At 36.2% G+C, this 24,037-nt stretch overlaps 1 protein-coding gene across 1 annotated transcript; it reads right to left on the bottom strand.

Annotated features, from left to right (window-relative positions):
- Positions 1-12,861: 12,861 nt before the first annotated feature.
- Positions 12,862-21,750, bottom strand: LOC114356936 (limbic system-associated membrane protein; the record flags this gene model as incomplete). Its single annotated transcript, XM_028310331.1, has 10 exons — positions 12,862-15,084; positions 16,145-16,234; positions 16,398-16,515; positions 18,134-18,292; positions 18,756-18,855; positions 19,610-19,667; positions 19,927-20,088; positions 20,242-20,373; positions 20,861-21,059; positions 21,525-21,750. Coding segments are annotated over 10 exons (1,432 nt in total), but the record flags the coding sequence as incomplete, so codon positions are not given.
- Positions 21,751-24,037: the final 2,287 nt, after the last annotated feature.

The raw sequence follows: 24,037 nt of genomic DNA, 5'->3' as shown, positions 1-24,037 counted from the left end.
TTCGTCAATCAGTCATTCAAATAATATTTTGCCCCAGCAGGATACAGACCCGCAACAAATCGGTCAATAACACATATTCTTGACAGTTATTTTCCTTCGAGCTGGTTCCCATAAAAATATCCAATGGAGATTCCTTAATACATGCATAATTAAGTTAACATGGTATATTAAATACCTCAAGCCGTATTTTTAAATTTTACGACTGTTTTTGACACGAAAATAATTACTTTGCTCGTTCATTGCGGTAATAATACAAAAGCTGTCATTATAGGAGGTTTCGACTGTGTAGGTACTAAATTATGCAACGATATGGGTATAATTACGTAAATTAAAAAAGGTGATTCATTTCTTTGTTTTAGGACTGATTTTTCAATCGCTGGATTACTTTAACTGAAAAAAAAAATTGTGGTAATTGTACGAAATATTACTACTTGTAGTTTTAGTTGAAAGAGTTTTTTTTTTCATTATTGTTTCAACTTGTTGTTTCTACTCGATGATGAAAGTTATTTTTGCCAAAAATTCACATTATTACCAATCAGACAAGAAGACTAAAGCCCGTTTTCACCATCAATCCCTAATTTTTAAGTGACTTGTATAGTAACACAAATAGGAATTTCGTTTTCATAGGTGTTACGTAAAAATTAGGGATTGATGGTGAAAACGGGCATAACTAAAACAAAAAGATGCAAAAATTAATTTCGAAATCGCCACATAAAGTATTTGGCTTAATATTGAAACATCATCAGGTCATTAAAACTAGTCTCCACTGCAGACACGCGATTCTAATTCCTAGGAAGTGTAAGGTTGGGTTACACCATCTTACTTTAAGTTTGACAAACGTTAAAAATCTGTCAAACTCCATACAAAAAACGCCGGTTAAATCGTTATAGTAACGGTCAAAGTGGTGCTTAGCCTAAGTAGGTATAGGTCAAATCCTCCATTTGACTCTAGAGTCACACCCCACTGGTCAGACGGGAAAGCATAGAAACATAATACGACAGAAATTCATGAAACCAAATAACAATATCCAAATAATACAAAAGTATTTCACAAAGTTATCGGATTCCGTACCTTTTACACGCAGACGCGTTTGACTGGCCCGGATATAAATAATACCCTTTGACTTCTATCGAATAAGGAGGAAACTGGGACCTTTTTTATTTCGCATGGAACAAAGGCGAGCTATAGTGATATTGCGAAACAATTGACAGCAGAGGCAATTGTTATTCGGGAAACATACGATTTATTTTGTGAATACGCTTTTAAATATACCAATTTTCATAAAAAATATCATAAAACTATAAATATAATATACCTAGAATTTGCTCCACTAGGTATTCTTCTTCTTATTAGTTACGCTCTTGGCAGAGCGGTCGTGGTCACGTTGAGGCGTTGTTCACATCGGTTGTAGAGGCGGATACAACTCCCCGCACGATCTCCCGCCATCTCTCTCTATTGCCAGACTGTCTGGTGCAGTCACATAAGCTGTCTCCCACTGCTGATTTCACTTCGTCGGTCCAGCGCATCGGCGACCTGCCACGCGATCAGGTTCCTTCGAATTTTCCTTGGATGACCAGTCGTTCTATGGAGTTGTCATCCCGCATCAGGTATAGTAACATCAATAAAGTTATGTCGCTTTCCTTTTTTTCGACCTGAGATCCGAAGAAAGCTGGTTCAAATCCCACTGCACACTGCCACCGCTGGGCTTTTGTGGTGACACAAGTGCGTAACACAAGCATTTTTAGCTCAGCATGAACGAATAATAGGATTTTAAATAATCCCTTACAAATGAATACTTATCAACCCTTTAACATTAGTTTAGTTTAAATATTTCTAAACGCACAAGACAAATGTCACAAAAGAAAGCAACATCAGGTAACTAGCAAGAAAAAAAAAGATAATTATTACATATTACGAGTAGGTATAACACAAATGAAACTAACCTCACTGCAACTCGATTCAACAATCCCTTAATTTGTTCCAAATTAGTAAAAACAATAGAGCTGGGATCCTAAGTAAACATACTAATGCAATGTAAGCTAGCTACCGAGTCTCGGAGGTACGATGGTACTGAAAAATTATACTCGTCAGATGAAAACAAAGAGGGAGATACGGCATGTACGTCAAATTTAAAAAAAATGAAGTCCTACTTCTTGTATTTTTAAAAAGTGTGAAAGATCTAAAAAGAAAGTCTACAACATCATAATTTATTTTTAAACATTTTTTTTTATTTATTAATTGGTTGGTACTATGGTTTTGTAAAACAACGCCACGGCAACGCGCATCTCAGAGGTGGTAATATACACGACACTGATGCCAAAAAAATATTTAAAATTTTCATGAAAAGTCCATGAAATCGCAATTTTCTTTCTTTCACTCACTGACACTGAAACTCGCCATGTTGTCAGGGCCTTGATTTTCCATAGCAAATAGCAACGTAAGCATTTATGGCTTATTCTTACCTTTAATTATTGTTATAATCTACGAAACTCATAGGTATTATTACTCCTATACGTCAATCAAATAATCAAATCAAATCAAATATATTTATTTTGCGAACATGGTTAAATGTAGGTATTACAAGTATTTTAGTATCTCCATCTTCCACCTTACGTGTATCTTCTAAATATATAAAAGGAGAAACTGACTGACTGACTGACAGATCAACGCACAGCCTAAACGGCTAAACGTAGGCACTTGAAATTTGGAAGGGACGTAGCTTAGGTACCGTAGAGGTGCACTAAGAAAGGAATTCCCGAAATTCCCACGGGAACGGGAATTAGCGGGAAAAACGGGATTCACGCGTACGAAGTCGCGGGCGGCCGCTAGTATTTAATAAATATTTTGTCTAACCTATGCGATAAACTTGCACCTGTCTTCTAACTTTAAGCCTTACAACTAAGTTTAAATCAAAACGTCTGTCTGTACACGCTAAGATTGTCTTCAAGTACTTTCAAACAGGCAGCTTGACGAAATATCCATTAATTTATTAAACAGAACTCCAAAATAATTAAAGTCTGGAATAGAAACCAAATTGAAGCAACTCGCTGTGGTTGCCGTATGAAGAAAATCTAACACTCATAAGACGATTCCGAGTCTGGAATTTCATGGAATTTCCTGGAATTAATTTATTTTAAGTTGTATTCGGTTGAAAGTGACGTGTTTGGTAGAAGATTGGACTATTGAAACCCAGAAGTCTTGAGATTTATTCTGAATTGGTAATGTTAAAGAGAAAACATTAAATTTGAAGATTTATCTGTCATTTATTGGATTTTTTCACTTTTTGAAATAAGTTACATTAGAATAAAAAAATATTATTGAATAAACAAAAATCCCATAGACGCAGAACTGGCGGCCGATGGGGCAGCAAGGTTCTGGAGTGGAGGCCGCGTACCGAAAAACGCAGCGTGGGACGTCCACCCACAAGGTGGACCGACAACCTGATAAAGGTAGCAGAAAGGCCTTTGGATGCAGACCGCTACCAACCGTGCGATGTGGAAAGCATTGGGGGAGGCCTATGTTCAGCAGTGAACGTCCTATGGCTGAGATGATGATGATGACACATTGGTAAAACATAGTTATTAATAATCCTAATATCCGAGAAAGTTACTTCCATTTCAAGACTTCCCCAAAACAAATGAAATGAAATAAAGCAACTTACCTATAAGGCAGAGTGCACACTAAATCACTTCCCGACATAAGGCCTCGGGTACACAAGTAATCGCGTTTTAATTCTACCCGCCATTAAGACATTCAATTATTACCCACCTTGAGGTGCTTATAAATTAACGTGATATATCACATGTTAAGGGCTTTTTGGGGTTCCGTTATGGTTTTTGTAAATAACAGTTTTTAGCAAGGTCTTTGCCATAAAGATATAGAGAGATTCCAACTATTGCGCTGAGTTCGAAACTCAGTGTTGCATTAGAAATTCACACACACAAAGTAATCAAAATATGTGCTCATTATCCACTGCGTTATCAATACTAAACTTTCGAATAATCTTTAGTACTACGTAAGCAATGTAAACTGTTTACATAATGATGTCGCTGCTGTCATCATTGCTGTCGCGAGCAATGTGTTCTGTTTTTGGGCATATTTTGCTGCGACACCGGCCCCGCCCCCTTGTCACATCTCCCTTTAGTTTCTGTGATCTGTGGTCTTTGCTTGTAGCTCTATTTCTAGATTCAGACTTGAGTCTTGACACAACGGAATGACCCGACCCATTTCAAACGCCTATGGAAGTTTATGGAGTCTGACACTAGTGCCAGACTCTTCACGGACTTTATTTCGATTACAAGAAGAAGAAAAAAAATACCAACGGAATTGTAAACCTCTTTTTGTTTTTGTAAAGGCCGCAAACTCTTTCGCCAAGTGACTGGCAAGAAACTCATTTTTTTATTATTTTTTTACGTTTATTGTAATTGTTTTTTTTCTACACTTGGAACTCTGCAAATCATTCGTAATTTTGTAGTGACGTATTCATTTACGTGGTTAGGGCCCTTTTGACACACAAGAAAAAAATTACTACGGGACTATTCCCACCTCTCGTTCCCACCGCTGCAACTCCTGTGTAGCCAGGATCTACAGCTTGACCGTCACAAAAACCCAAAAAATGAAGGTCAAGTTTGTCCCGGGGGAAAGTTAAACTGTCATTGGACCCGCAACGAAATTAATCAGAAGAACATAGGAGGATTTCGAAATTAAGGTTCGACTTCCCTCCATTGCAAAGCGGATGACAGGTTACAAACAAAGGTTTAAAACCTTTAAGTTACTACACGGAACCAAAGCAACAAAAGGAGTTCAAACTTAACCAGTTTATTAATTTCAATATCAGAACGAATGCGCAGTAAAAAGTTTAATCAAACTTTTGTCAATTTCTTAATGACCCGAAATATTGCACGCAAGCCTTACAAAACCATCAAAGCTTTTAAAATTTAAATTAATAAAGGTATATCGAAGTGGACAATACGAATGCGAATTTGAGCTTTAGAGTATGCGCACACATTTGATTTTTAGTTGGCCGATAGTTGTGTCCGATTTCAAATTGTATGAAGAATCGGCCAAATCGAATCGGCACAGGCGTAGTGTGCGCACTCCCATACATGCCCATACTGATCAACTGCCCGACTAAACTATCGGCCGACGAAAAATCAACGGTGTGCGTCTACTCTTAATACTAATATCAGAATGTTCTGTACATTTATCAAAAAATTCACTAACCAGATTGACGTACAGTGTCAATAGTTCGTGACACCTAAAGTAGTAAAAAAGTTGACAACGCAATGTAATGTAACAAAGACGTGCTACGAACTTTTTGGCCTAAACTAATTTTATATGGGTACTAGCTGTTGCCCGCGGCTTTACCCGCGTGAAATTCAGTTTGCCACAAATCGTCATAAATTATAGCCTACTAGCTTTTGCCCGCGGCTTCACCCGCGTGAAATTCAGTTTACCACAGATCGTCATAAATCAAAGCCTATTATGTTATTCTGGGTTATAAACAATAATACTGTATAGTTTCATCAAAATCCGTTCAGTAGTTTTTGCGTGAAAGAGTAACAAACATCCAGACACCCATACAAACTTTCACATTTATACGAGTAATATTAGTAGGATTAATAACTTAAAGACAGTTATTAAAGTACATCTATTAATCAGACAGAAGGCTAATTCTATTCTTTTTAAACGTTTAATTCCTATAAATCCATAAAAAGCTTATTAAAGAGCTTTATAAATGCAAAAAAATGTTTTTAAAGTCTAATAAAAAGCAGTTTATACCGGACTTTCGCCAAAAAAGCATTCCCAGCGAAACGAGGTGTAAGGCTCGCAAAAATGTCAGCTGAATATTCGCTTTGTACCGTCAGGATTTACGGTGCACAAGTCTGATATCGACATCTAACGGTATAAATTCTAGGGGTAGTTTAGGGGACAGGGTGCATAAATAAAATAACATAAGAAAAAAATAAGAAAAACACCGAGCATGCCAATATGCTATTGGTTTGGTAGTTAGGAGACAGGTGCAAAATAATTTTTTGTGGAATCTTTTCACGCGGAAGCTCTTGATCTGATAGAAAATGATAACTTAGTTATAATGTATCACTTTTTGTGGGAGTTTTATAAGACCACTAGCGGCTGCCCGCGACTTCGTACGCGTTCTGACTTTTGCAAAATCCCGTCTCAGTGAGCACCTACGTTCTAAAAAGAACCCCCAAATTTGAGACTCCTTGCACTTGTAGTTTCTGAGATTTCGTGATGAGTAAGTCAGTCAGTCAACCTTTCGCTTTTATTGATACCTATAGATATAACGTGTTCTACCTTGTGAGTTGTTTAGTCGCTCAATGAGCATTATCAATCTTGGAGCATACCTCTTCATCAGGTCATTTAGTCTCCACTACAATATCATTGACCCCCTCTAATTTACCAGGCACTTAGAGGATTTGAGCTACTCTCCCCACACTAGCCAGACGGGTTTTTACCAAACAAAACCTTTTAAAAGCTATTAACAACTTTATATCAGCTACTTTTCTTCAGGCTGTACGTTATTAGACAAAAACTCGAGAAGGATGAGCAGGCGAAATTAACAAGTAATAGTATTAAGTTTCATTATGTCAAGATGTTACTTAAAACATCCTACGCAAGTAAAAAGGTTAAGTTCATTAATTTAAATTACATTTTGACTTAAAACCATCAACACGAATTTATAAATACATTTTCAGTATCTAATGACATTGGATTTCATTATTTACTTAATTTTAATTAGTCGTAGGTACAGATTATTGTATGTGATGTCACAAGCACGGTATTAAGAGGCATTTATATTTGTCTGATGTATCGTGTCGTGACGCATCAGAACAGAAACGGTTACATACATTAAGTATGGTAACGTTCAAACTAGAGTAATGTAATATGGTCATGATACCTTCTGACGTATCGCACACTAATGTATGAAACCGATACCGTTTTGATGCGTCACGAATGACTTATCACGTCAGAAAAAATCCGCCTTTAGTATTATTTACACTAATGAAATATTTCGATTTGGTTTTCTCTCTTTCTTTTTTTGCTATAGGTACATCAGTTTTGAAAAGTTGCCAATCGATTTAACTCTCGATTCTGTTCAAACTACGAGTATTTGAGGTTTTGTTGATTCAATTACACTTTGTATGCGAATATTTGAACGCTATTCACTAGTATGTTCGATTCTGCTAAATTAAATTTTTCAAATTTTGTTGATTGAATTAAAATGGTATTTTATTGCTTGTTTTATTTGTTTAATCTAAATTTATGACTAGAAGTAATTTGGAATTGTTGATCAATCACATGAAATTAAAAGTATTTCTTAACTATTTTTGTTCTACTTACTGGTAGACAAGTACATTTTATTCCATCTATTTTTTTAATTAAAATTAACACATTTTCAGATGATGAATAAAAATAATAGTCAAAATGAACGCCTATTCTATTTTTTAATACATGCTTTAATTTATTTGTCTGCAGTCTCCTAACTTGTATTATTCATTAAGTTCTAATAAATTAATAACTAAGTAGCACTATTTAGGTCTAACAGGATACTAAATAGACTAGGTACAATTAAGTTAGCATAGTTTATGAATCGCCACAAAACGAATTTCACCTCTATTTTGTTTAAGTAATCATCTGATTACTATATCAAAGCCTATTTAGAAAAGTTTAGTTTACCTAGACGTGAAAATCTAATTTGGATTAAGAATAGTGTAATCCAAGTTAATCCAAGATATAAAGGTGTACCTTTACATTGTATAAATCTAAGTTTGTACTTTGTACACAAAATTGGTAGGCAACTTTTTTTTTTCTTGAAGATAGTATTAAAACGGTTGTAAAAAAATACTTCTTTCATAATAAGAGCAGAGCAAAAAAGAGCAAAAAATTTGACGATTTGTAAGTACTATTTATTAGTCTACATTATTATACAAATAAAGAAATTTTGACTTTGACTTTGAATACAACTTGTTGCTCAGCTTTTTAAGAAATGACCAATTGTTTTTACGCGAAGAAGTAACAAATATTCATCTTTTCATTAATCTCTTCACATTACCTACCTAATTTGTTTATGTAATTTTTCCTGGTCAATACAGATATAAAAATGTAATAATACAGTCGATGAAGCATATTATTATGATGTCGTGCCCACCGTGCTCAAACAACTACACGCAGGAAATTTTAATGAAGGTTACTGACAACGCCACTCTTGTAGCGGAGTTTTGGGCTGACACTGTGTAGGTTTGTTGTCGACACCACAAGAAGAAGAAGAAAGAATGTAGTATACCGAATTGCGTCATTGTCATCCTCTAAAAATGATCGAAAAAAAAGATACAGTTCTGTCTCCTAGTCTATTCCATGTTAACGACCCCTACGTGTCCTAACAACGAAATATATTGTAAAACATGTCTAAAGTATGCCATAACAACATGATTCATTATTTACTTCCTAAATATTATTATTATCTTTCTTTATTTATAAGTATTTTTGTTATTCTTGCCATCATTGACAGAACTTATTCATATCATCATCATCTTTTCAGCCATAGGACGTCCACTGCTGAACCAAGGCCTCCCTCAATAAAAAATAAAAAAATATCCTTGGACATTTTACACTGCGCCGCTAGCCCCAAACTAAGCAAAGCTTGTACTATGGGTACTAGACAACGGATATAAACATACTTAAATACTTTTTTTTTTTGTAAATACATACATAGAAAACACCCAGTCCAATACAAACAAATATGTTCATGCACACAAATGTTTGTACTGTGCGGGAATCGAACCTGCAACCCCCGGAATAGTGGTCCAATTCGAACCACTACACCAAACGGCTGACAAATGATGATGACAATGATTCCATAATACCAGTTGGTAGCGGCCTGCATCCAGCGCCTTCCTGCTACCTTTATGAGGTCGTCGGTCCACCTCATGGGTAATATAATATCACCCTACTTATTCAATATTTTATTTACTGTTTTAACATTAACTTTTTTCTTCCATGCCTCACCGTCTCTACAACATCCCTGTTTTTTTCTTTTACAAAAATAATAAAAATGTGCACTTATTTCGCGCCACAGTTATTATTGAATTAACTCGTAACATTAATATTTAACTAAGTATAATAACTCTACCAACCTCTGGACATATCGTCGAAAACGCCAAATGCGTACGAAATAAATGTGTCTTTAATGAAAATACGCCGAACGCGTACGAAAAATGTGTCCATATTGAAAATACTCGGTTGTTTTATAAAGTGAATAATTTTAATCCGACGAAACCCCGACCTAATTTCGTGGGAATTCAATTATTTCGCCAAAACGCCGAGAAACGACACTTTTTGATTAATAACGTTTTAACGCGGTGCGACGCTCTTGATTTTCGTAGAATTGAAATATTTTAAAGGATTGAAACGGCTGACGGATTGGGAAGAATAGAGGTATGCCATTGAATTGTATGAAAATATTATCGACGAATTTCCTTCAGTAGAAATAGTAGGAAATATACAAATCTCTGTGATTTAGCTAGCTACCACCATCTTACCTAAGTCTAGCGACCTAACAATAATATTAATAAAATTGTTGTGTTTCGGCAGTTGCTGGTAAGATAGCCAGTTCTTCTGTGGTTAAGGATTCCGGGTGAAGCTCGCTTCTACCTTTGGCCTGATCATCACTTTTCATCAGGAAAGACGCAGGCCAGCTTCCTCGTTGTGGATAAAAAAAAAAGCTAGTAATCGGGTGACAAACATCAAATCATCATCATCATCATTTCAGCCACAGGACGTCCACTGCTGAACATAGGCCTCCCCCAATGCTTTCCATGTTGATCGATTGGTAGCGGCCTGCGTCCAGCGCTTCCCTGCTACCTTTACCATGTCGTCGGTCCACCTTGTAGGTGGACGTCCCACGCTGCGTTTTCCGGTACGCGGCCTCCATTCCAGAACCTTTCTGCCCCATCGGCCGTCAGTTCTGCGTACTGTGTGCCCTGCCCATTGCCACTTCAGCTTGCTAATCCGTCGGGCTATGTCAGCGACTTTGGTTCATCCAGCTAGGTAGGTCCAATTTCGAGAAGGAGGTCAATCGTCGAATCCAACTCGGCTGGGCAGCGTTCGGGAAACTACGCAACATCTTTTCGTCCAAATTACCTCAATGCCTGAAGACTAGAGTATTAACCAATGTGTGTTACCAGTGATAACTTATGGCTCGGAAACGTGGCCTCTCACTAAAGGCTTATACAGAAGCTCAAAGTTGCACAGCGTGCTATTGAGAGGGCTAAACATCAAGTAAACTGACATAATAACTACTAATTTCCATCCAGAAGAAGTCCCAGGTTAAAACTGGTCCAAAATGAAACAAGCAAATGCCACTCCGTGGTAAAGCTAGTAAACTGAGTTATCCATTTGTATTTCCAAATGGAATCCTGGAATGGTACTAGATCCCTTTCAGAACACATTTCAAATAACGATTCTTAGGAAACGGATGAAAATCAAACACAATTAGCTGTATTTCTTGCTATACCCCAATTTATACTAATGTACTTGTCTATATTTAGAAAAGCGAAAGGTCACTGACTGACTGACTCACTCACTCATCACGAAATCTCAGAAACTATAAGTGCTAGGAGCCTCAAATTTTGCATGGAGGTTCCTTTTAGAACGTAGGTGCTCAATAAGATGGGATTTTACGAAACTCAACCCCTAAGGGGGTAAAACGGGATCCACGCGCACGAAATCGTAGACGGCCGCTAGTAATATTATGAAGCTGTAGAGTTCCTTGCTTGAACGCGCAAGTATTTTCACGCGTACAAAGTCGCGGGCACAGGTAGTATTGAATCCCTAGTAAAGTCATAGAAGATAGAAGGAGAGATATGAGATTTGGTAAAAGCTACGTAATATTACAGTACACAATCCAGGAATTGTCTAAAATGCACATCTGTTCCAGTTTTCGAGGAACTTGCGTATTAAAAAAGCGTAGAAGAAGCTTCTCCAAAAACGTAAAGAACATGTTTTGAAAACATAATCCACCTTCTGGGGCTGTAGGGTAAAATAGAACATTCTGCTGTCCTATCCTATCCTTCTTCTAACTGATCCTACTAATTTAATGTGAAATTTTGTGAGATTTTTATTACGAGTACTTTCGCACCTAAACTAACGAACATTTAGGCTGGGATGCACCATCTTACTTTTACCTTTAACAAACGTCAAAAATCTATCAAACTCCATACGAAAAGCACCGGTTATCGTTATAGTTACGGTCAAAGTTAGGTGGTACTCAGCCTTAATATGAGAATTTTAACTATGACAAATTGTGACAAATGTATTTAACGCGGGCGAAGCCGCGGGCAAATGTTAGTTTAATAGTTATTCAATTGATACTAGGCAACCCCTGACACAATAAATTAATTTACCCACTAGGATTGTAACATCCTAAATATAGTGCATTGAAAAAACAATAACTAGACTAGCCAAAATGTAAACTGTACACACGTTCAGTTAAATTTCCCCCGGGACCAACTAGCTTTCACTCGCTACAGTCGGGTATTAGCGGTCAAGTTACAGATCCGGGCTATGCAAGTTGCAGAGAAAACTAGTGGGAATTATAAGAAAATGTTGTTCAACTTACATTTTATCACTTGGAATTTTACCCCAAAATGACTTTTTAGGGAATGAAAATTTTAGTTACACTGGCAATTTACCCAAAGGCACAAACTTCAGGACAGTGTGGACTAAGAATCGTTTTTTTTAATCTGTTATTAAAAAATCTGTTATTATACATAAATACTTTTCAAAAAATAATTTTCGTTTCAATCGTTGCGTGTCCAAAGACAGTTTAACTTTCCTCCGGAACATTTTGACCTTTACTGGTTGGGTTTTTATTGGTGGTCAGGCTGTAGATCCTGGCTACATTGGAGTTGCGGTGGTGGGAACGAAAGGTGGGAATAGTCCCTTTTTTCCGAAAATAAAATATATGATTTTTCATCTCTGAACCAGATTATCTCGCACAAAAACCAAAGAAAATGACAACAGTAGCTAAAACTTCTATGCTCTCCATCATTATCATGATTTCAGCCACATGACGTCCACAGCTGAACATAGGCCTCCCCCAATGATTTCCATATCACCCGGTTAGTAGCGGCCTGCATCCAGCGCCTTCCTGCTACCTCTATGAGGTCGTCGGTTCCCCTCTATGCTCTTCCCCTATACCTAATACCTGATTNCAGTGATCAGTTATCTGGCCTCCGACATTTCCGTACAGTTTTCTAGCCGGATAATAAATAGTCCTGCACAATAGGTATAACAGGTCAAAATATCGTGATACCGTCCCCAGCACATCAACTTACCACCAAATTAATAATCTTTCCTCAATTAATTTAGAACCTTAACGTTAACGATATAGCAGAGCTCGTTGTGGTAGGTCGACATGCTGGCGACTGTACATTTAGACTGTACATCGTACATTTTAAAATTATTTTTGCAAAACAGTTATTAAAATTCTTATGAATCATTAGTGGTAGATATAAAGCTTTAAAAGCTAATAGATTTAAATGATAAAATCGTTAAGTTTAAGGCTGAAGAATTTTCTAACAATTTATATAATTTTAATAATTGTAATTGAAATGAAATAAAGAAAGTTTTAGAAAGTTCATTTTCTACATTTAAAAAGTTTTATTTGTAAAACTAAAATTCAATAAATTGAAAATTGTTGTTAAAGTAATTAATTAACAAATAATTTTTTTTTTGCAGAATCATACGTAAGTAAAGCTAAGGTGTTTTATGACCGAACCAAAAATTCTGACCGTATACTTAAAAACTATTCTGAACTTTTTAATTTTTTGGTCGTCAATACCAAAATTGATATAGGTAATCTTTATTCGCATTGATAGTGTGATTTAAATTTAAAATAGCTGATCAAAACTTTTACAAAAGGTAAATTGATAAATCAGATCAAAGACACTAATAAGAAGTTGGGATAGTCGGTATAAAGTAGTACCTGCACGAATATTGTCTCAGTTTAATTATAATAGTTTCGTTTTATTATACTTAAACAATGTTAATTCTACAATCATAGCACTAAAATAATTTACTCTAAACATAAATTAAGATGTTTTACATCTTCAGGTAATTTTAGATGCATTAATTATATTTGGGTTTCTAAAATTCGCTTTTAAACTTAAGAATCGCCTGTATTATAATTCTAGTCTAGAAAATGCAGCTCCATTTTATTTCGTTTCTGGGGTAAATTTTATCAAATTCTACGATCAACTGTCTTTGTGGATGTTGTATTTTGTTTCTTGGCGATAGAAATATATTTTAGAAAATTATTTGTTAGATAAGTGACACCCTAATTTCTTAAATTTACGGTGACACAGTTAAGATTACAGGAGACTCTTAAGTAGAAAATCATGAAACAATATTGTTTTCTCACTGAAGATGTGTGTACAGTATACTAAACAAAAACATACCACACTTTTCATTACGCAAGTGACCTTAAACTCTAAACTTAGAAAATTTTAAACACAAAAGACAATATTTACATCGATAAAAATGCTATATAATCAATAACGTTAGGAATTCAGCAAAATATATAAAAGTGGTAACATTTACGATTGTATTTCAACGATAAATTGTAAACATGCATGTAGGAAATTTGGACGCAATCTATATTTAGAACACTCAGACATTTCCAATAGTTATTACAATAGTTAAAGTTAAATATAATCATCTATATAACTCGCAAGTATATTATGTATTATAATTAAACGTAATAACAGTACAGCTAGAACTAAAATGCTTCAAATCATTCATATTATAGAACCGAATATTTCTAAGTATCGTCAGTAAATTAAAAGAGTCTTACTTACTATCACATATTATTATACTTTAACAATGTTTGTTTATATTTATACATATATCAAGTTCAGGCCATTGTTATACATATGGGTATGACAATGAACTTATTTAATTGAAACTGCACTAATAGACAATTATTTCAAATATTTCCTATCTAAACTTAGTTTGGAATGTCATGGGGAGTTGGAAGTATGGAGATACAAAACCTAAATATAAATATTTACAAACTTAAAAGTAAATTAATGTTAATAGCCTCGTCAAAATTACAAACTTTGATATTTTCACAGTCAAATCAAATAGTGAAAGTTAAATTTTATAATAATTCGACAAAAATAAACCGAATTTGGATTATGACAACCCCACGCCATCGCCTAAACTTATTAGAATCGCCAAGTACGCCAGATAAATATTTTCAAACACCTCGTGTTGTCTCGGAGTTAAAGCACAATGGTCTTAAATACATGAACGAACATTCACCAATTAATATATTCAAATGTAGAAACCATTTATCAAACTCATCCATCGTCATTAAAGCACACATTGATTGATTGATTGATGATTTGGCGATATCAATTCTACAATATGGAATTGGCTCTTAAAACTCCGAGATAAGGCTAGGCCACACTATGTAAACAAGGTGTGTAAAACAAAGTGCTAAGCTGAATGCCAGTTGACTGTCGCGGCGATTAAAATCCCTAATAAATGATTTTTTTTGTTACACATGTTTTATTACGTTAATTAATTGCCTGTCTCTTCAGGTGCTTTTAGAAATCACTTCAACAGGACAGAGCAGGTGTCTGACAAGTGAAAAGTTATGGATCCATGTGACGCGTGCCCTTATTTCCCACTGTGGCAGACATTTTTTCAACTTAAAATCATGCCACTTCTGTAACGCGTTGCAAATGCGACTAACGCCGATTAACTTCAAAAATTCGGCGTGGGCGGAGGGGTCGGTACAGTTTACTGGCACAGCTGGAGTTGTTACAGCACAAAAAAGCTTTGGTTACACCTGGCGATCCTTAACAGCTTAGAACCATAGAGCGACGACTGTGAACACAAGAAGTGCGGCTGAAGCGAGCAGTCGGATGGCGTGGGCGGTGGTGCTGGGACTCGGAGAGATGTCAGTCCAGTCGGAGTAGCCGGCGATGTTCAGGGACCTCGCACGGGCGTGGAACGTGGTCGAGTTGGGCAGGGGGCCGACGACGTATGACCTATCTGTGAATGCAGAAAAAAAACCTGTATCCACTTTTATAATTAGCTATACGGGCACAGGAGGATGTTTTTGTAACGGCTCGTAAATGGTACATAGTAGCAGGTTCAGCGAGACGTGTGTATCAGATTATATGCTTTGTCATCCCAACTATATAATAATATAAATGCGAAAGTAACTCTGTCTGTCTGTCTGTCTGTCTGTCTGTTACGCTTTCCCGCTTAAACCTCGCAACCGATTTTGATGAAATTTGGCATAGAGATAGTTTGAGTCCCGGGAAAGAACATAGGATAGTTTTTATCCCGGTTTTTGAAACAGGGACGCGCGCGATAAAGTTTTTCTGTGACAGACAAAATTCCACGCGGGCGAAGCCGCGGGCGGAAAGCTAGTGTCATAATATGTCAATGTCACCCCTCCCGTGCCGCTCCCATACCTCAGGCACTGACTGAATTAAGCGCTAGACCTATACTTGTATCTACTGTTAGATTAGCCAGAACTTGGTTTTTAAATTCTTTTCTTTACAATATAGGGCATTACTGTTAGAAAGACTGAAAAATGTTTCTGTAAACATGTAAAAGTATTCGGTTTTGTTTCGAGGTAATTGTCTTTTCACTGCGTCTACGCGTCTCCAAGATGCTGTTTCAGTCATATTTTTTGGTGAAAATAGCATCTATTAGCAGCTATACAGGCTGTTAGGTAAATGGGTATATGAGCCGACACTAGCCCATGTTAACATGGGCATATAAATGGTATGAATATGAAATAAATGAATATGAATACCTAACACCCTGTATAAGATACTGCTGTGTTTAGCTGGATGAGCTGATATCCAAACGTAAATGAGTTGTGTGACTTCTATCAATCAAACGACACACTGTTTATAGGGAGTGATTATTTCTGGTAGAACTAAAGGCTCATTAAATGACCAGAGAGGAATTATGGGTCGAAAATATAGGCGTTGAGTCTTATTTACGCCAAATGACTCAAGCCTATTAGCGTCCTCAAATAAAAACAATAAAATATTATTATTGATTTAAATGACTGTAATGTATGTTTGTACTGTACCGTCTGTAATATCTAAAGTGAAGATTTCAAACGCTGCGTCCCAGTCAGGTAGATAGTCCTCTACCGCGGGAGTCAGCTGGAATTCGAAGGCTGAAACGTAACAAAATACAAAATTAATATAAGTGTAAAAAATGTATAATTTTATTGAAAAATAATAGTTACACTTTTAGAAAACTTTTAAACATAGCTGTGGGTGGGTTTTCCTTTAAATATGTACTAAGCTACCATAAATAACCCTAGAAATAATACTCACCAATAACCGTAAGGTTAGACGGAGGAGGCGAAACACCTTCTTCCTCCTTCTGAAAGTTGCACTGTGAGCAGCTCACGTTGAAGACCAAGGCACTTCCATTGGCACTCATCAGAGTGACCTGGTGAACAATACAAAATATTGTTAAAATCGGTATTTAACCAGAAAAGTGGCGACCACGGGCTGGAGGACGTGGCGTGGGCAGGCCTTCTACTAGGTGGACCGACGATCTGGTAAATGTCGCGGGAAGAACCTGGATGCGGGCAGCGCAGGACCATTCATTATGGAAAACCTTGGGGGAGGCCTTATTGTGTATGTACACACACACAGTTTTGTTTTTTAAATATTATCTTTTTATTTATAAATATCTTATCACATCTTTTCTACTTCGTCTATATCGTATATTATTATTTTCTACTACGTCTGTATATACATTTAAAATTTATACGCGCACTATTATTATTATTTATGTATGTATATTTTATGCAGTATAGGTTAGTGTCCGTGAACCGTGACTCTCATTCGGCATGGGGCACACTGTAAACCAGCGTCGTGGCTTCCCTCACCGGGGGCCACGGCATATGCTGAGTGGGGTCCCATTGCGATGGGCATCGCTGTGCGACAGGGTGGCACTGCTTAGTTTATTCATTCATTTATTGTATGTTTTATGTCACCTCTGTCTTATTTGCTTTTTTTTTTTCATTTTACCTCTTTTGTCTTTTGTGATGTCCATAGCAATAAATGTTTCTTTCTTTCTTTCTTTCTTTCTTTCTTTCTATTGTCCAGCAGTGGACGTCATTTGGCTGAAACGAACGAACCGTAATACTCGTATATGCCTTATGGTTCAGGAGCTCCTAACAACACCTGTCAGAAATCCAAGGCAGACACCTTACAAATAACGAGCTAGCTTGGATAAAATTCAAAATCTGTACGAATTCGATTTAGATTTTTAGACTTGGGAATTCGATAGAAATAAAATTAATGACCTCATTTTCACTCGAGGTCGTAAAAAAATCTTTTTATGAGTAATTTTAACACATTCAGATACGAGTAATTTAAAGCATGGAATATTTCCTATACCTATCTATAAGGAAGCTATCCTTTGAGCTCCTCTGAGTTGGAGTTTGAGCTCCTCTCTGCTAAGAATCGAGCTCAGTGGCGTGGATTGGATTCGGAATTCAAACTGCAAATCCAATTTGAATTTGTCTATGTCCAACAGTGGATAATGGATATGTATGGACAGTAGGTTAATATGGCCAAGATGTTAATGTTAGTAAATTGTATTGCACCAAACAATAATAGTCGTGTTAACCTCCTAATTTCCAGGTAGGGTAAGGAGTTAGTTTACCGCAATATTTAAGCGGAAAGTTTTACTACACATTTATTTATACCTACACGTAATTCAAACAATAGAACATAAAGTATGTATTTTATATTGTTAAGGTCATCGCACATTTATCAACTCGGAAAGGGATCAACATCGCGCTGTCAACCGTGGCGAGAAGTTTACATAACGGTGCAGATTACAGTACGGAGTTTCATACAAAGAATACTGACCCCCTCGAGTTGATACGGTTACGATCCATTTCTGGGTGGATAAGTGTGCTTAATCCTTAATACTCGTACCTACTTCTTCTTGTGCAATCAGACCTCTGCAGAAGGTATATTTGTGTGAATTTAAAGTGGAAATTGATATATCTCGAACAATGAAACATAGTTTTAGTTACGTTAATACTTACTGAGTCTGGTGGAGGAGGCTTGTTTCCGAGCGACACGTCGAATACGACTGTCTTGCTGCCCTTGTTGTTGCTGACCTTACACTTGTACTGGCCGAGATCTTCCTCGCTGCGCACTCGGAGACTCAGCACCGAGTACGTGCCATCTTTGTCAGTGAATACCTGGAAGGATGACTGTCTTTAGCACATCAACAAATGTTTAAAAACTCTTTGTCGACTTCTTTCGGAAAGTGTTTTATTTTTTGGAACTACCTTACTATTTGTTTAACTTATTGGAGAATCTAATATTACATTTAAAACAGACTTATATCATAGTGCTAATGAATGCTTTTCCAAAAGCAGAAATATTATTTTTTAGATCCAGGAAAAAATGATTGATCCCTCTTAAAAATATATAGGTACAAATATAACATTTAATTATCAATTAGTACATCTCCATAGAATAGAATAATATAATTTTATATGAGTATTGTTTTTTTCTGTTTTGATAACCTTAATATTTGCGAAAAACAGTAGTGTATTCCATAATTTTCTAAGCCAAAACTAAACAAAATACTGTTAAAGCGTGAAGACACAAAAATATACCCGGCATAAAAAGCATGCCTTAATTTTATCAAGGACTTACAATATCATCTTCAGGAATGGGAGAATCAAAGTTGTCCCTTGTGCGAATCCACTCGTATTCGGGAGGAGGGAAGGCGAATGCACTGCAGGTTATGTTTTTGCTGAAAACAACATAATTATTTAAGCATCGTTGAAAGGAAGCTCTAAAGCCTTCATTCTGATGTTATATGACTGTAAAAATAACATTGAAATTCAAATACGTTTTTGACGTGTTCATTTGGATCACTGCAAAATATCATCTGAAGCACGGAATCATACTTCTTTTAGTTAAGATATGAAGCATACTTTAACAATGAAGTTACCCTGGAAATAAAAAAAATACCAAGAAGATTACTAATGACTAGGCAGCATGGTCTTTGACCTTAGCCTTTTCCAGAAGGAACGAATGGAACCAAAAAAAAATCTTTTGGTTAATTAGGTTAATAAGTTTTTTTTTAATATGAAATCTTTTTTCTATTTTCCTCCATCTGCAAATCGAACTCAGGTCCTGCAAATCGATAGAGTCTAAAGGACGAAAGCACACTTATCCACCCTTATCAAGGAAACGCATCGTACCGTATTAACTCGAGGCGGTCAGTATTCCTTGTATGAAACTCCGTACTGCAACGCACACGTCTTATCCGCACCGTAACGTAAAAGCCTCGCCTCACGGCGAAAAGCGATACGGTGTTGGTCCCTTTTCGGGTTAATAAGTGTGCTATTACCTTAATTCCACTCGCTAGACCACAGCGCATAACATTATTAGGATTAGTCTCTGCATACAAACCGAGCTATGTAGCATGCAAATGTGTCTTTAATTAATTAAATTAAGTAAGACCGGATTCATTTGCAAAATACATTACGAGTGAAACTTACGTTTCATTTAAAATGGCGTACGTTTCAACTGTCTCGTAGGTACGGAGAATTGGCCCATCTGAAAAAAAAAAGAAATAAAACTAAGAAACACCAAAACAGTTTAGTCTTAAATGAAAAGGTGAATATTTTATCATTACATATTTAAAGACTTTGAAATAGAACCTAGTACATATTACATTGTCTGCGATAGTGGTCATAGAACTAATAGAATAATAATTTTGTAAAAATCAATATTTTATGATATTACTGAAACTACTCTTGAAAAACATAATCCTCATCCTGGCGTAGTCGGGTAAAAATATTCCAATTTAACTTACGTTTAACAGACAAGGTGATGGTTTTGTCTATGTAGTGTGAGAGAGCTTTCTGCGTCACTTTGCACACGTAGTCGCCGATGTCTTCGTACGATAGATCCTTTATCTCCATCGTGTACAAGTCGCCCTTCTTCCTGATGCTGTACTTGTTCTTTTTACTATCAGCTGTAAATACAAAATAAAAATGGAATATTTGAATTGATTTTAATATTAGGATACGCATTGTGACTTTATTCACAAAAGAGAAACGAGGAAAGCCGATGCCAAATATGGCAAATGGCTAGTACAAAGAAGAAGTATGCAATAAAAACTAATTACCATTAATGGGCTTTTGATTCCTGTACCACTGCACCACTGGCATAGGGTGTCCATTAGCTTCGCAGTCCATTTTTATGGATTTCCCTTCTTCGCCGATCTTATTCTCGGTCCTATTTACAATTTTCACTTTCGCTAGAAAAAGTAATACAAAATTAATATTAATCACAGTCGAAATCCAAAAAGCACAAAAGAAGATTCGAAATTAAAATTGTAGGTAAGCTAAATTATCACTTAAAGAGGCATTTCCAAGAACATGGGACCATTTATTTCGTTATTGCCTGATAAGTATTCAAAGAAACCGCTCCGACTAATTTTGAATGGTTTGCCATTTAAAATGAGCGTCGCTAGGGCAGTTTCTTTCAATATTTTGTGGTCTCAATATGAACTACGAAAAATTTTACTGTATTTAATTTTGTTGAGCAATATAACAGGGAAGGGAAGGAAATGCTTGGAACACAATTTCTGACTTCGATTTATTTATACTAGTTAGGAGGTGAACATATCAAAAGTCCCGTAGCCCTTTGGCATGTCATTAGGACGCATAGTTTTCAAGATATTTTATAAGCGAAAAACCTAAAAATTAGACCTACTACTCGTAATGAGGAGTACTCATACTTACATCCCACAATGAATTCAACGGTCTCATTGTAGTTCCCCGCTTTGCACGTCCACTTGCCGCTATCAGATATCTTCAGCTCGTGGAAAATCAGCGGCACCTTGACTTCTTTTCCCTCCACCTTCCGCTCCACGTATGTCCTGGAGCTCAGGTTGTCTCGCTCCTTGACTACCTCCCCGGAGGGAGAGTACCAGTTTATCTCCTGGAATGAGCAAACAAAAGGATGTAAAACAATTCCACCATTAACTGTAATAAAAACAGATTCATAAAAAATTCGCGGATCAGCTCATATTTTGTTTGCAACTAAAAATTAAAAATGAATTTTTACAATAAAAAAATTGCTTCGATGAAAGATGTGATGGACCGCAAATAAAAAGGGTCGGTTAGAAAATCTTCCTTCCTTAAAAGTGCCTGCTTTACGAAACAAAAAATACTGTAAAAAGTACGCATTTTAATTTATTTTACATTTAATGAAAATAAAAAGCTTGAATTAATAGTCTTTATTTTATAAAAAAAACTCTAAAACTCATTTATTTCTGTAAGTAGGCTTTAAAAAAGCACTTTTACACGTCCCAGTATTAACCCTACCACTGCTTCAGGAAAGCTAGTAAATGTTACCTAACTAGGTATAATTTTCGCATTGTCATATAATAACTGAATCACTTACATCCTCAATATTTATTCCTTTGCAGAAGATAGCTCTCCTATCGCCCACATTGAACACCGAGGGCCTTGCCAGTACATACAGGAGCGGCTGCGAATCTTCAACCTCGTCTGCGAACGCCGCTGTAAACAAAAGAAAAGCTTCTTTTATTATAAGCCCAATTAAAACTTCAACCTTTAGTCTAGACTCAAGTGGTCTACATTTGCATGATGCTTGGGAATGGATCTCTCTGGGAAACAAGACACTAATGAGAGAAAAATAGCTTGCCTCCGTAAGTTCGAAGGTTATATTGAACGGCTTCTATCAAAGGCAAACTTTTAATTTGGATAATGCACTCTATTTGAAAAATGAATTTAGTTTTTAAGGATACGGGCACAGGATTCACTATACAGTACTATATTATATTTTGACGTTCATAAGTGCCACTTGTGGTCTAAACCAGGCCTGTAGGCCTAAGATACACGCCGTGATAACTTTTATCGACGTCAAAATGTATGGGGAAAATCGATAAAATGGTGTGATAACCGCTTATCGCGGCGCGCATCTTAGGCCTACAGTAGGCCTACAGAAACTGTTCATCTCCGCGAGTTTACATCGAAAACAAAACACGCACGATGGCCCACCTACAGGATACTATTCGACAAGGCTTCACATACGAGCGAACATTGACTCACGCACCGCACGGCTATTCTTGTGTATGATGGAAGAAAATAACGAAAATGGTGTACTAAATACTGTACAGTATTAAACTGCCTTAATAATAATAGAGACACAGAATGTACTTTTAAGTTGCCTCAAGACACTGAGAGGTAAATAAGTAGTTAATATTATTCATGATAATTCATGCTAAATCATGTATTTCCTCCGCCATTTTCCGCAGTTTGGCACCTGAGGTCACATCATTTTACCGAAGTCAGCCCTATAGCTTCGGCGCAGTGCCGATCACTTGTGAACAAAATGGTGCTTGACTCTTGAGACAGGCTAAATTACACCATATTGTGAATGACATTGAGCATACATTTTTTTAATACCTTCGCGAAGTAAAACTTCTGTACGTAGTACTTATTATTATTCTGTGTCTAAACTGAATAAATAAATATGTTTGATTTTGATTTTGAGTGTACCTATCTACACCTCATGTCATCTTCAGTGTTAAGTCATGGCATATTCTGTATTAAAAATCTTATAAGTTTTTTAGGACTAGTCTCCTACCATAACCAAAAATATGCTAGTTGAAATTCGTTTGCTCTTGATAAAATTAAAAAACTTTCATTCGTGCAGCAGTTTTTAAGTCGTATCGTAGACTTGCAGCAATACTGAAAAGTTTCGGAATTTATCTACTAAGATGTTCCGAAACTTATCCTCTTGAGACAGTTTAATATGTGTCACAATAATAAAAAACAGGAGAAATAAAAGACATTATGCAGTTAATTTTTTTACTGTACTATGTGATTGTTTAGGAAGTTATCCAATATTGCATCAACATTGGACTAGAGTTTGATGTTTGGCACCAAAAAACATTATGCCAGCTTAGAACGGATGTACAATTTGTATCAGATATTAAAGTTACCAGTAGTTATCTAAATACAATATAATCTATACTTATAATAAATCTGTAGAGAGGTCAATTCTGTACATGAAATATATTTTCAAAATAACTATCAGGGGGTGATTAGTGATCGATACTGATGCCAAAAATGCAATCAGTAAAATTTTTGTCTGTCTGTCTGTCTGTCTGTCTGTCTGTCTGTCTGTATGTTCCTTATAGAAACAAAAACTACTTGACGAATTTTAACGAAACTTGGTACAATTATTCTTCATACTCCTGGGCAGGTTATAGGATACTTAAGAAATCCCACGGGAACAGGAATAAGCGGGAAAATCCTTTTGTATGAAAAATCTAAACCGCTTAAGTTAGACGCTTGAAATTTGGCATGCAGGTACCTTAGTAAACTTAAAACTTAGTTACAACAGGATATTGCAAAATTCCCACGGGAACGGGAGTTAGCGGGAAAAAACATTTGTATGAAAAAATCTAAACCGCGTAAGATAGATGAAGGGGGTAAAACGGGATCCACGCGTACGAAGTCGCGGGCGGCCGCTAGTATGTACTAAATTGTATTATCATCAAAGTATGACGAAAATGTGAAAAACTTTTTCAAGCATGAAAATAATTTTCTTGCAAGATGTTAGTTTTCATGAGGTGTTGCAAATGTTTAAAAAGTTCTTACTGTGATGTCAAGAGCTTTTCGAAGAGCTTTTGCAAGTTCGCACTATTGTGACAAGAACCTAACTTACAATTAAATAAAGATAAATTAAATAGTTGAATGAAATATTTCAGGTATCGAATTAATAATTCTATAGTTAATTGCCAAAAGATGTTTCTCCTTCCCGATCGATCAAAGGCAAAAAGTGTAATCCTTCTAATTAACTCAACTCAACACGGTCAAAGTGAACTCGTAAATACCAGCCAAGGAATCCTCAAACGCGACTATTAAGCATAAGCTGTAACATTT

The sequence above is a fragment of the Ostrinia furnacalis genome, unplaced genomic scaffold, assembly GCF_004193835.3.
Source record: "Ostrinia furnacalis isolate ACB-3 unplaced genomic scaffold, ASM419383v2 OfSCF3011, whole genome shotgun sequence".
In the NCBI taxonomy this organism is placed as follows: domain Eukaryota; kingdom Metazoa; phylum Arthropoda; class Insecta; order Lepidoptera; family Crambidae; genus Ostrinia; species Ostrinia furnacalis.
The sequence above is the reverse complement of the archived record's forward strand: the minus strand, read 5'-3'. Positions and strand labels throughout refer to the sequence as shown.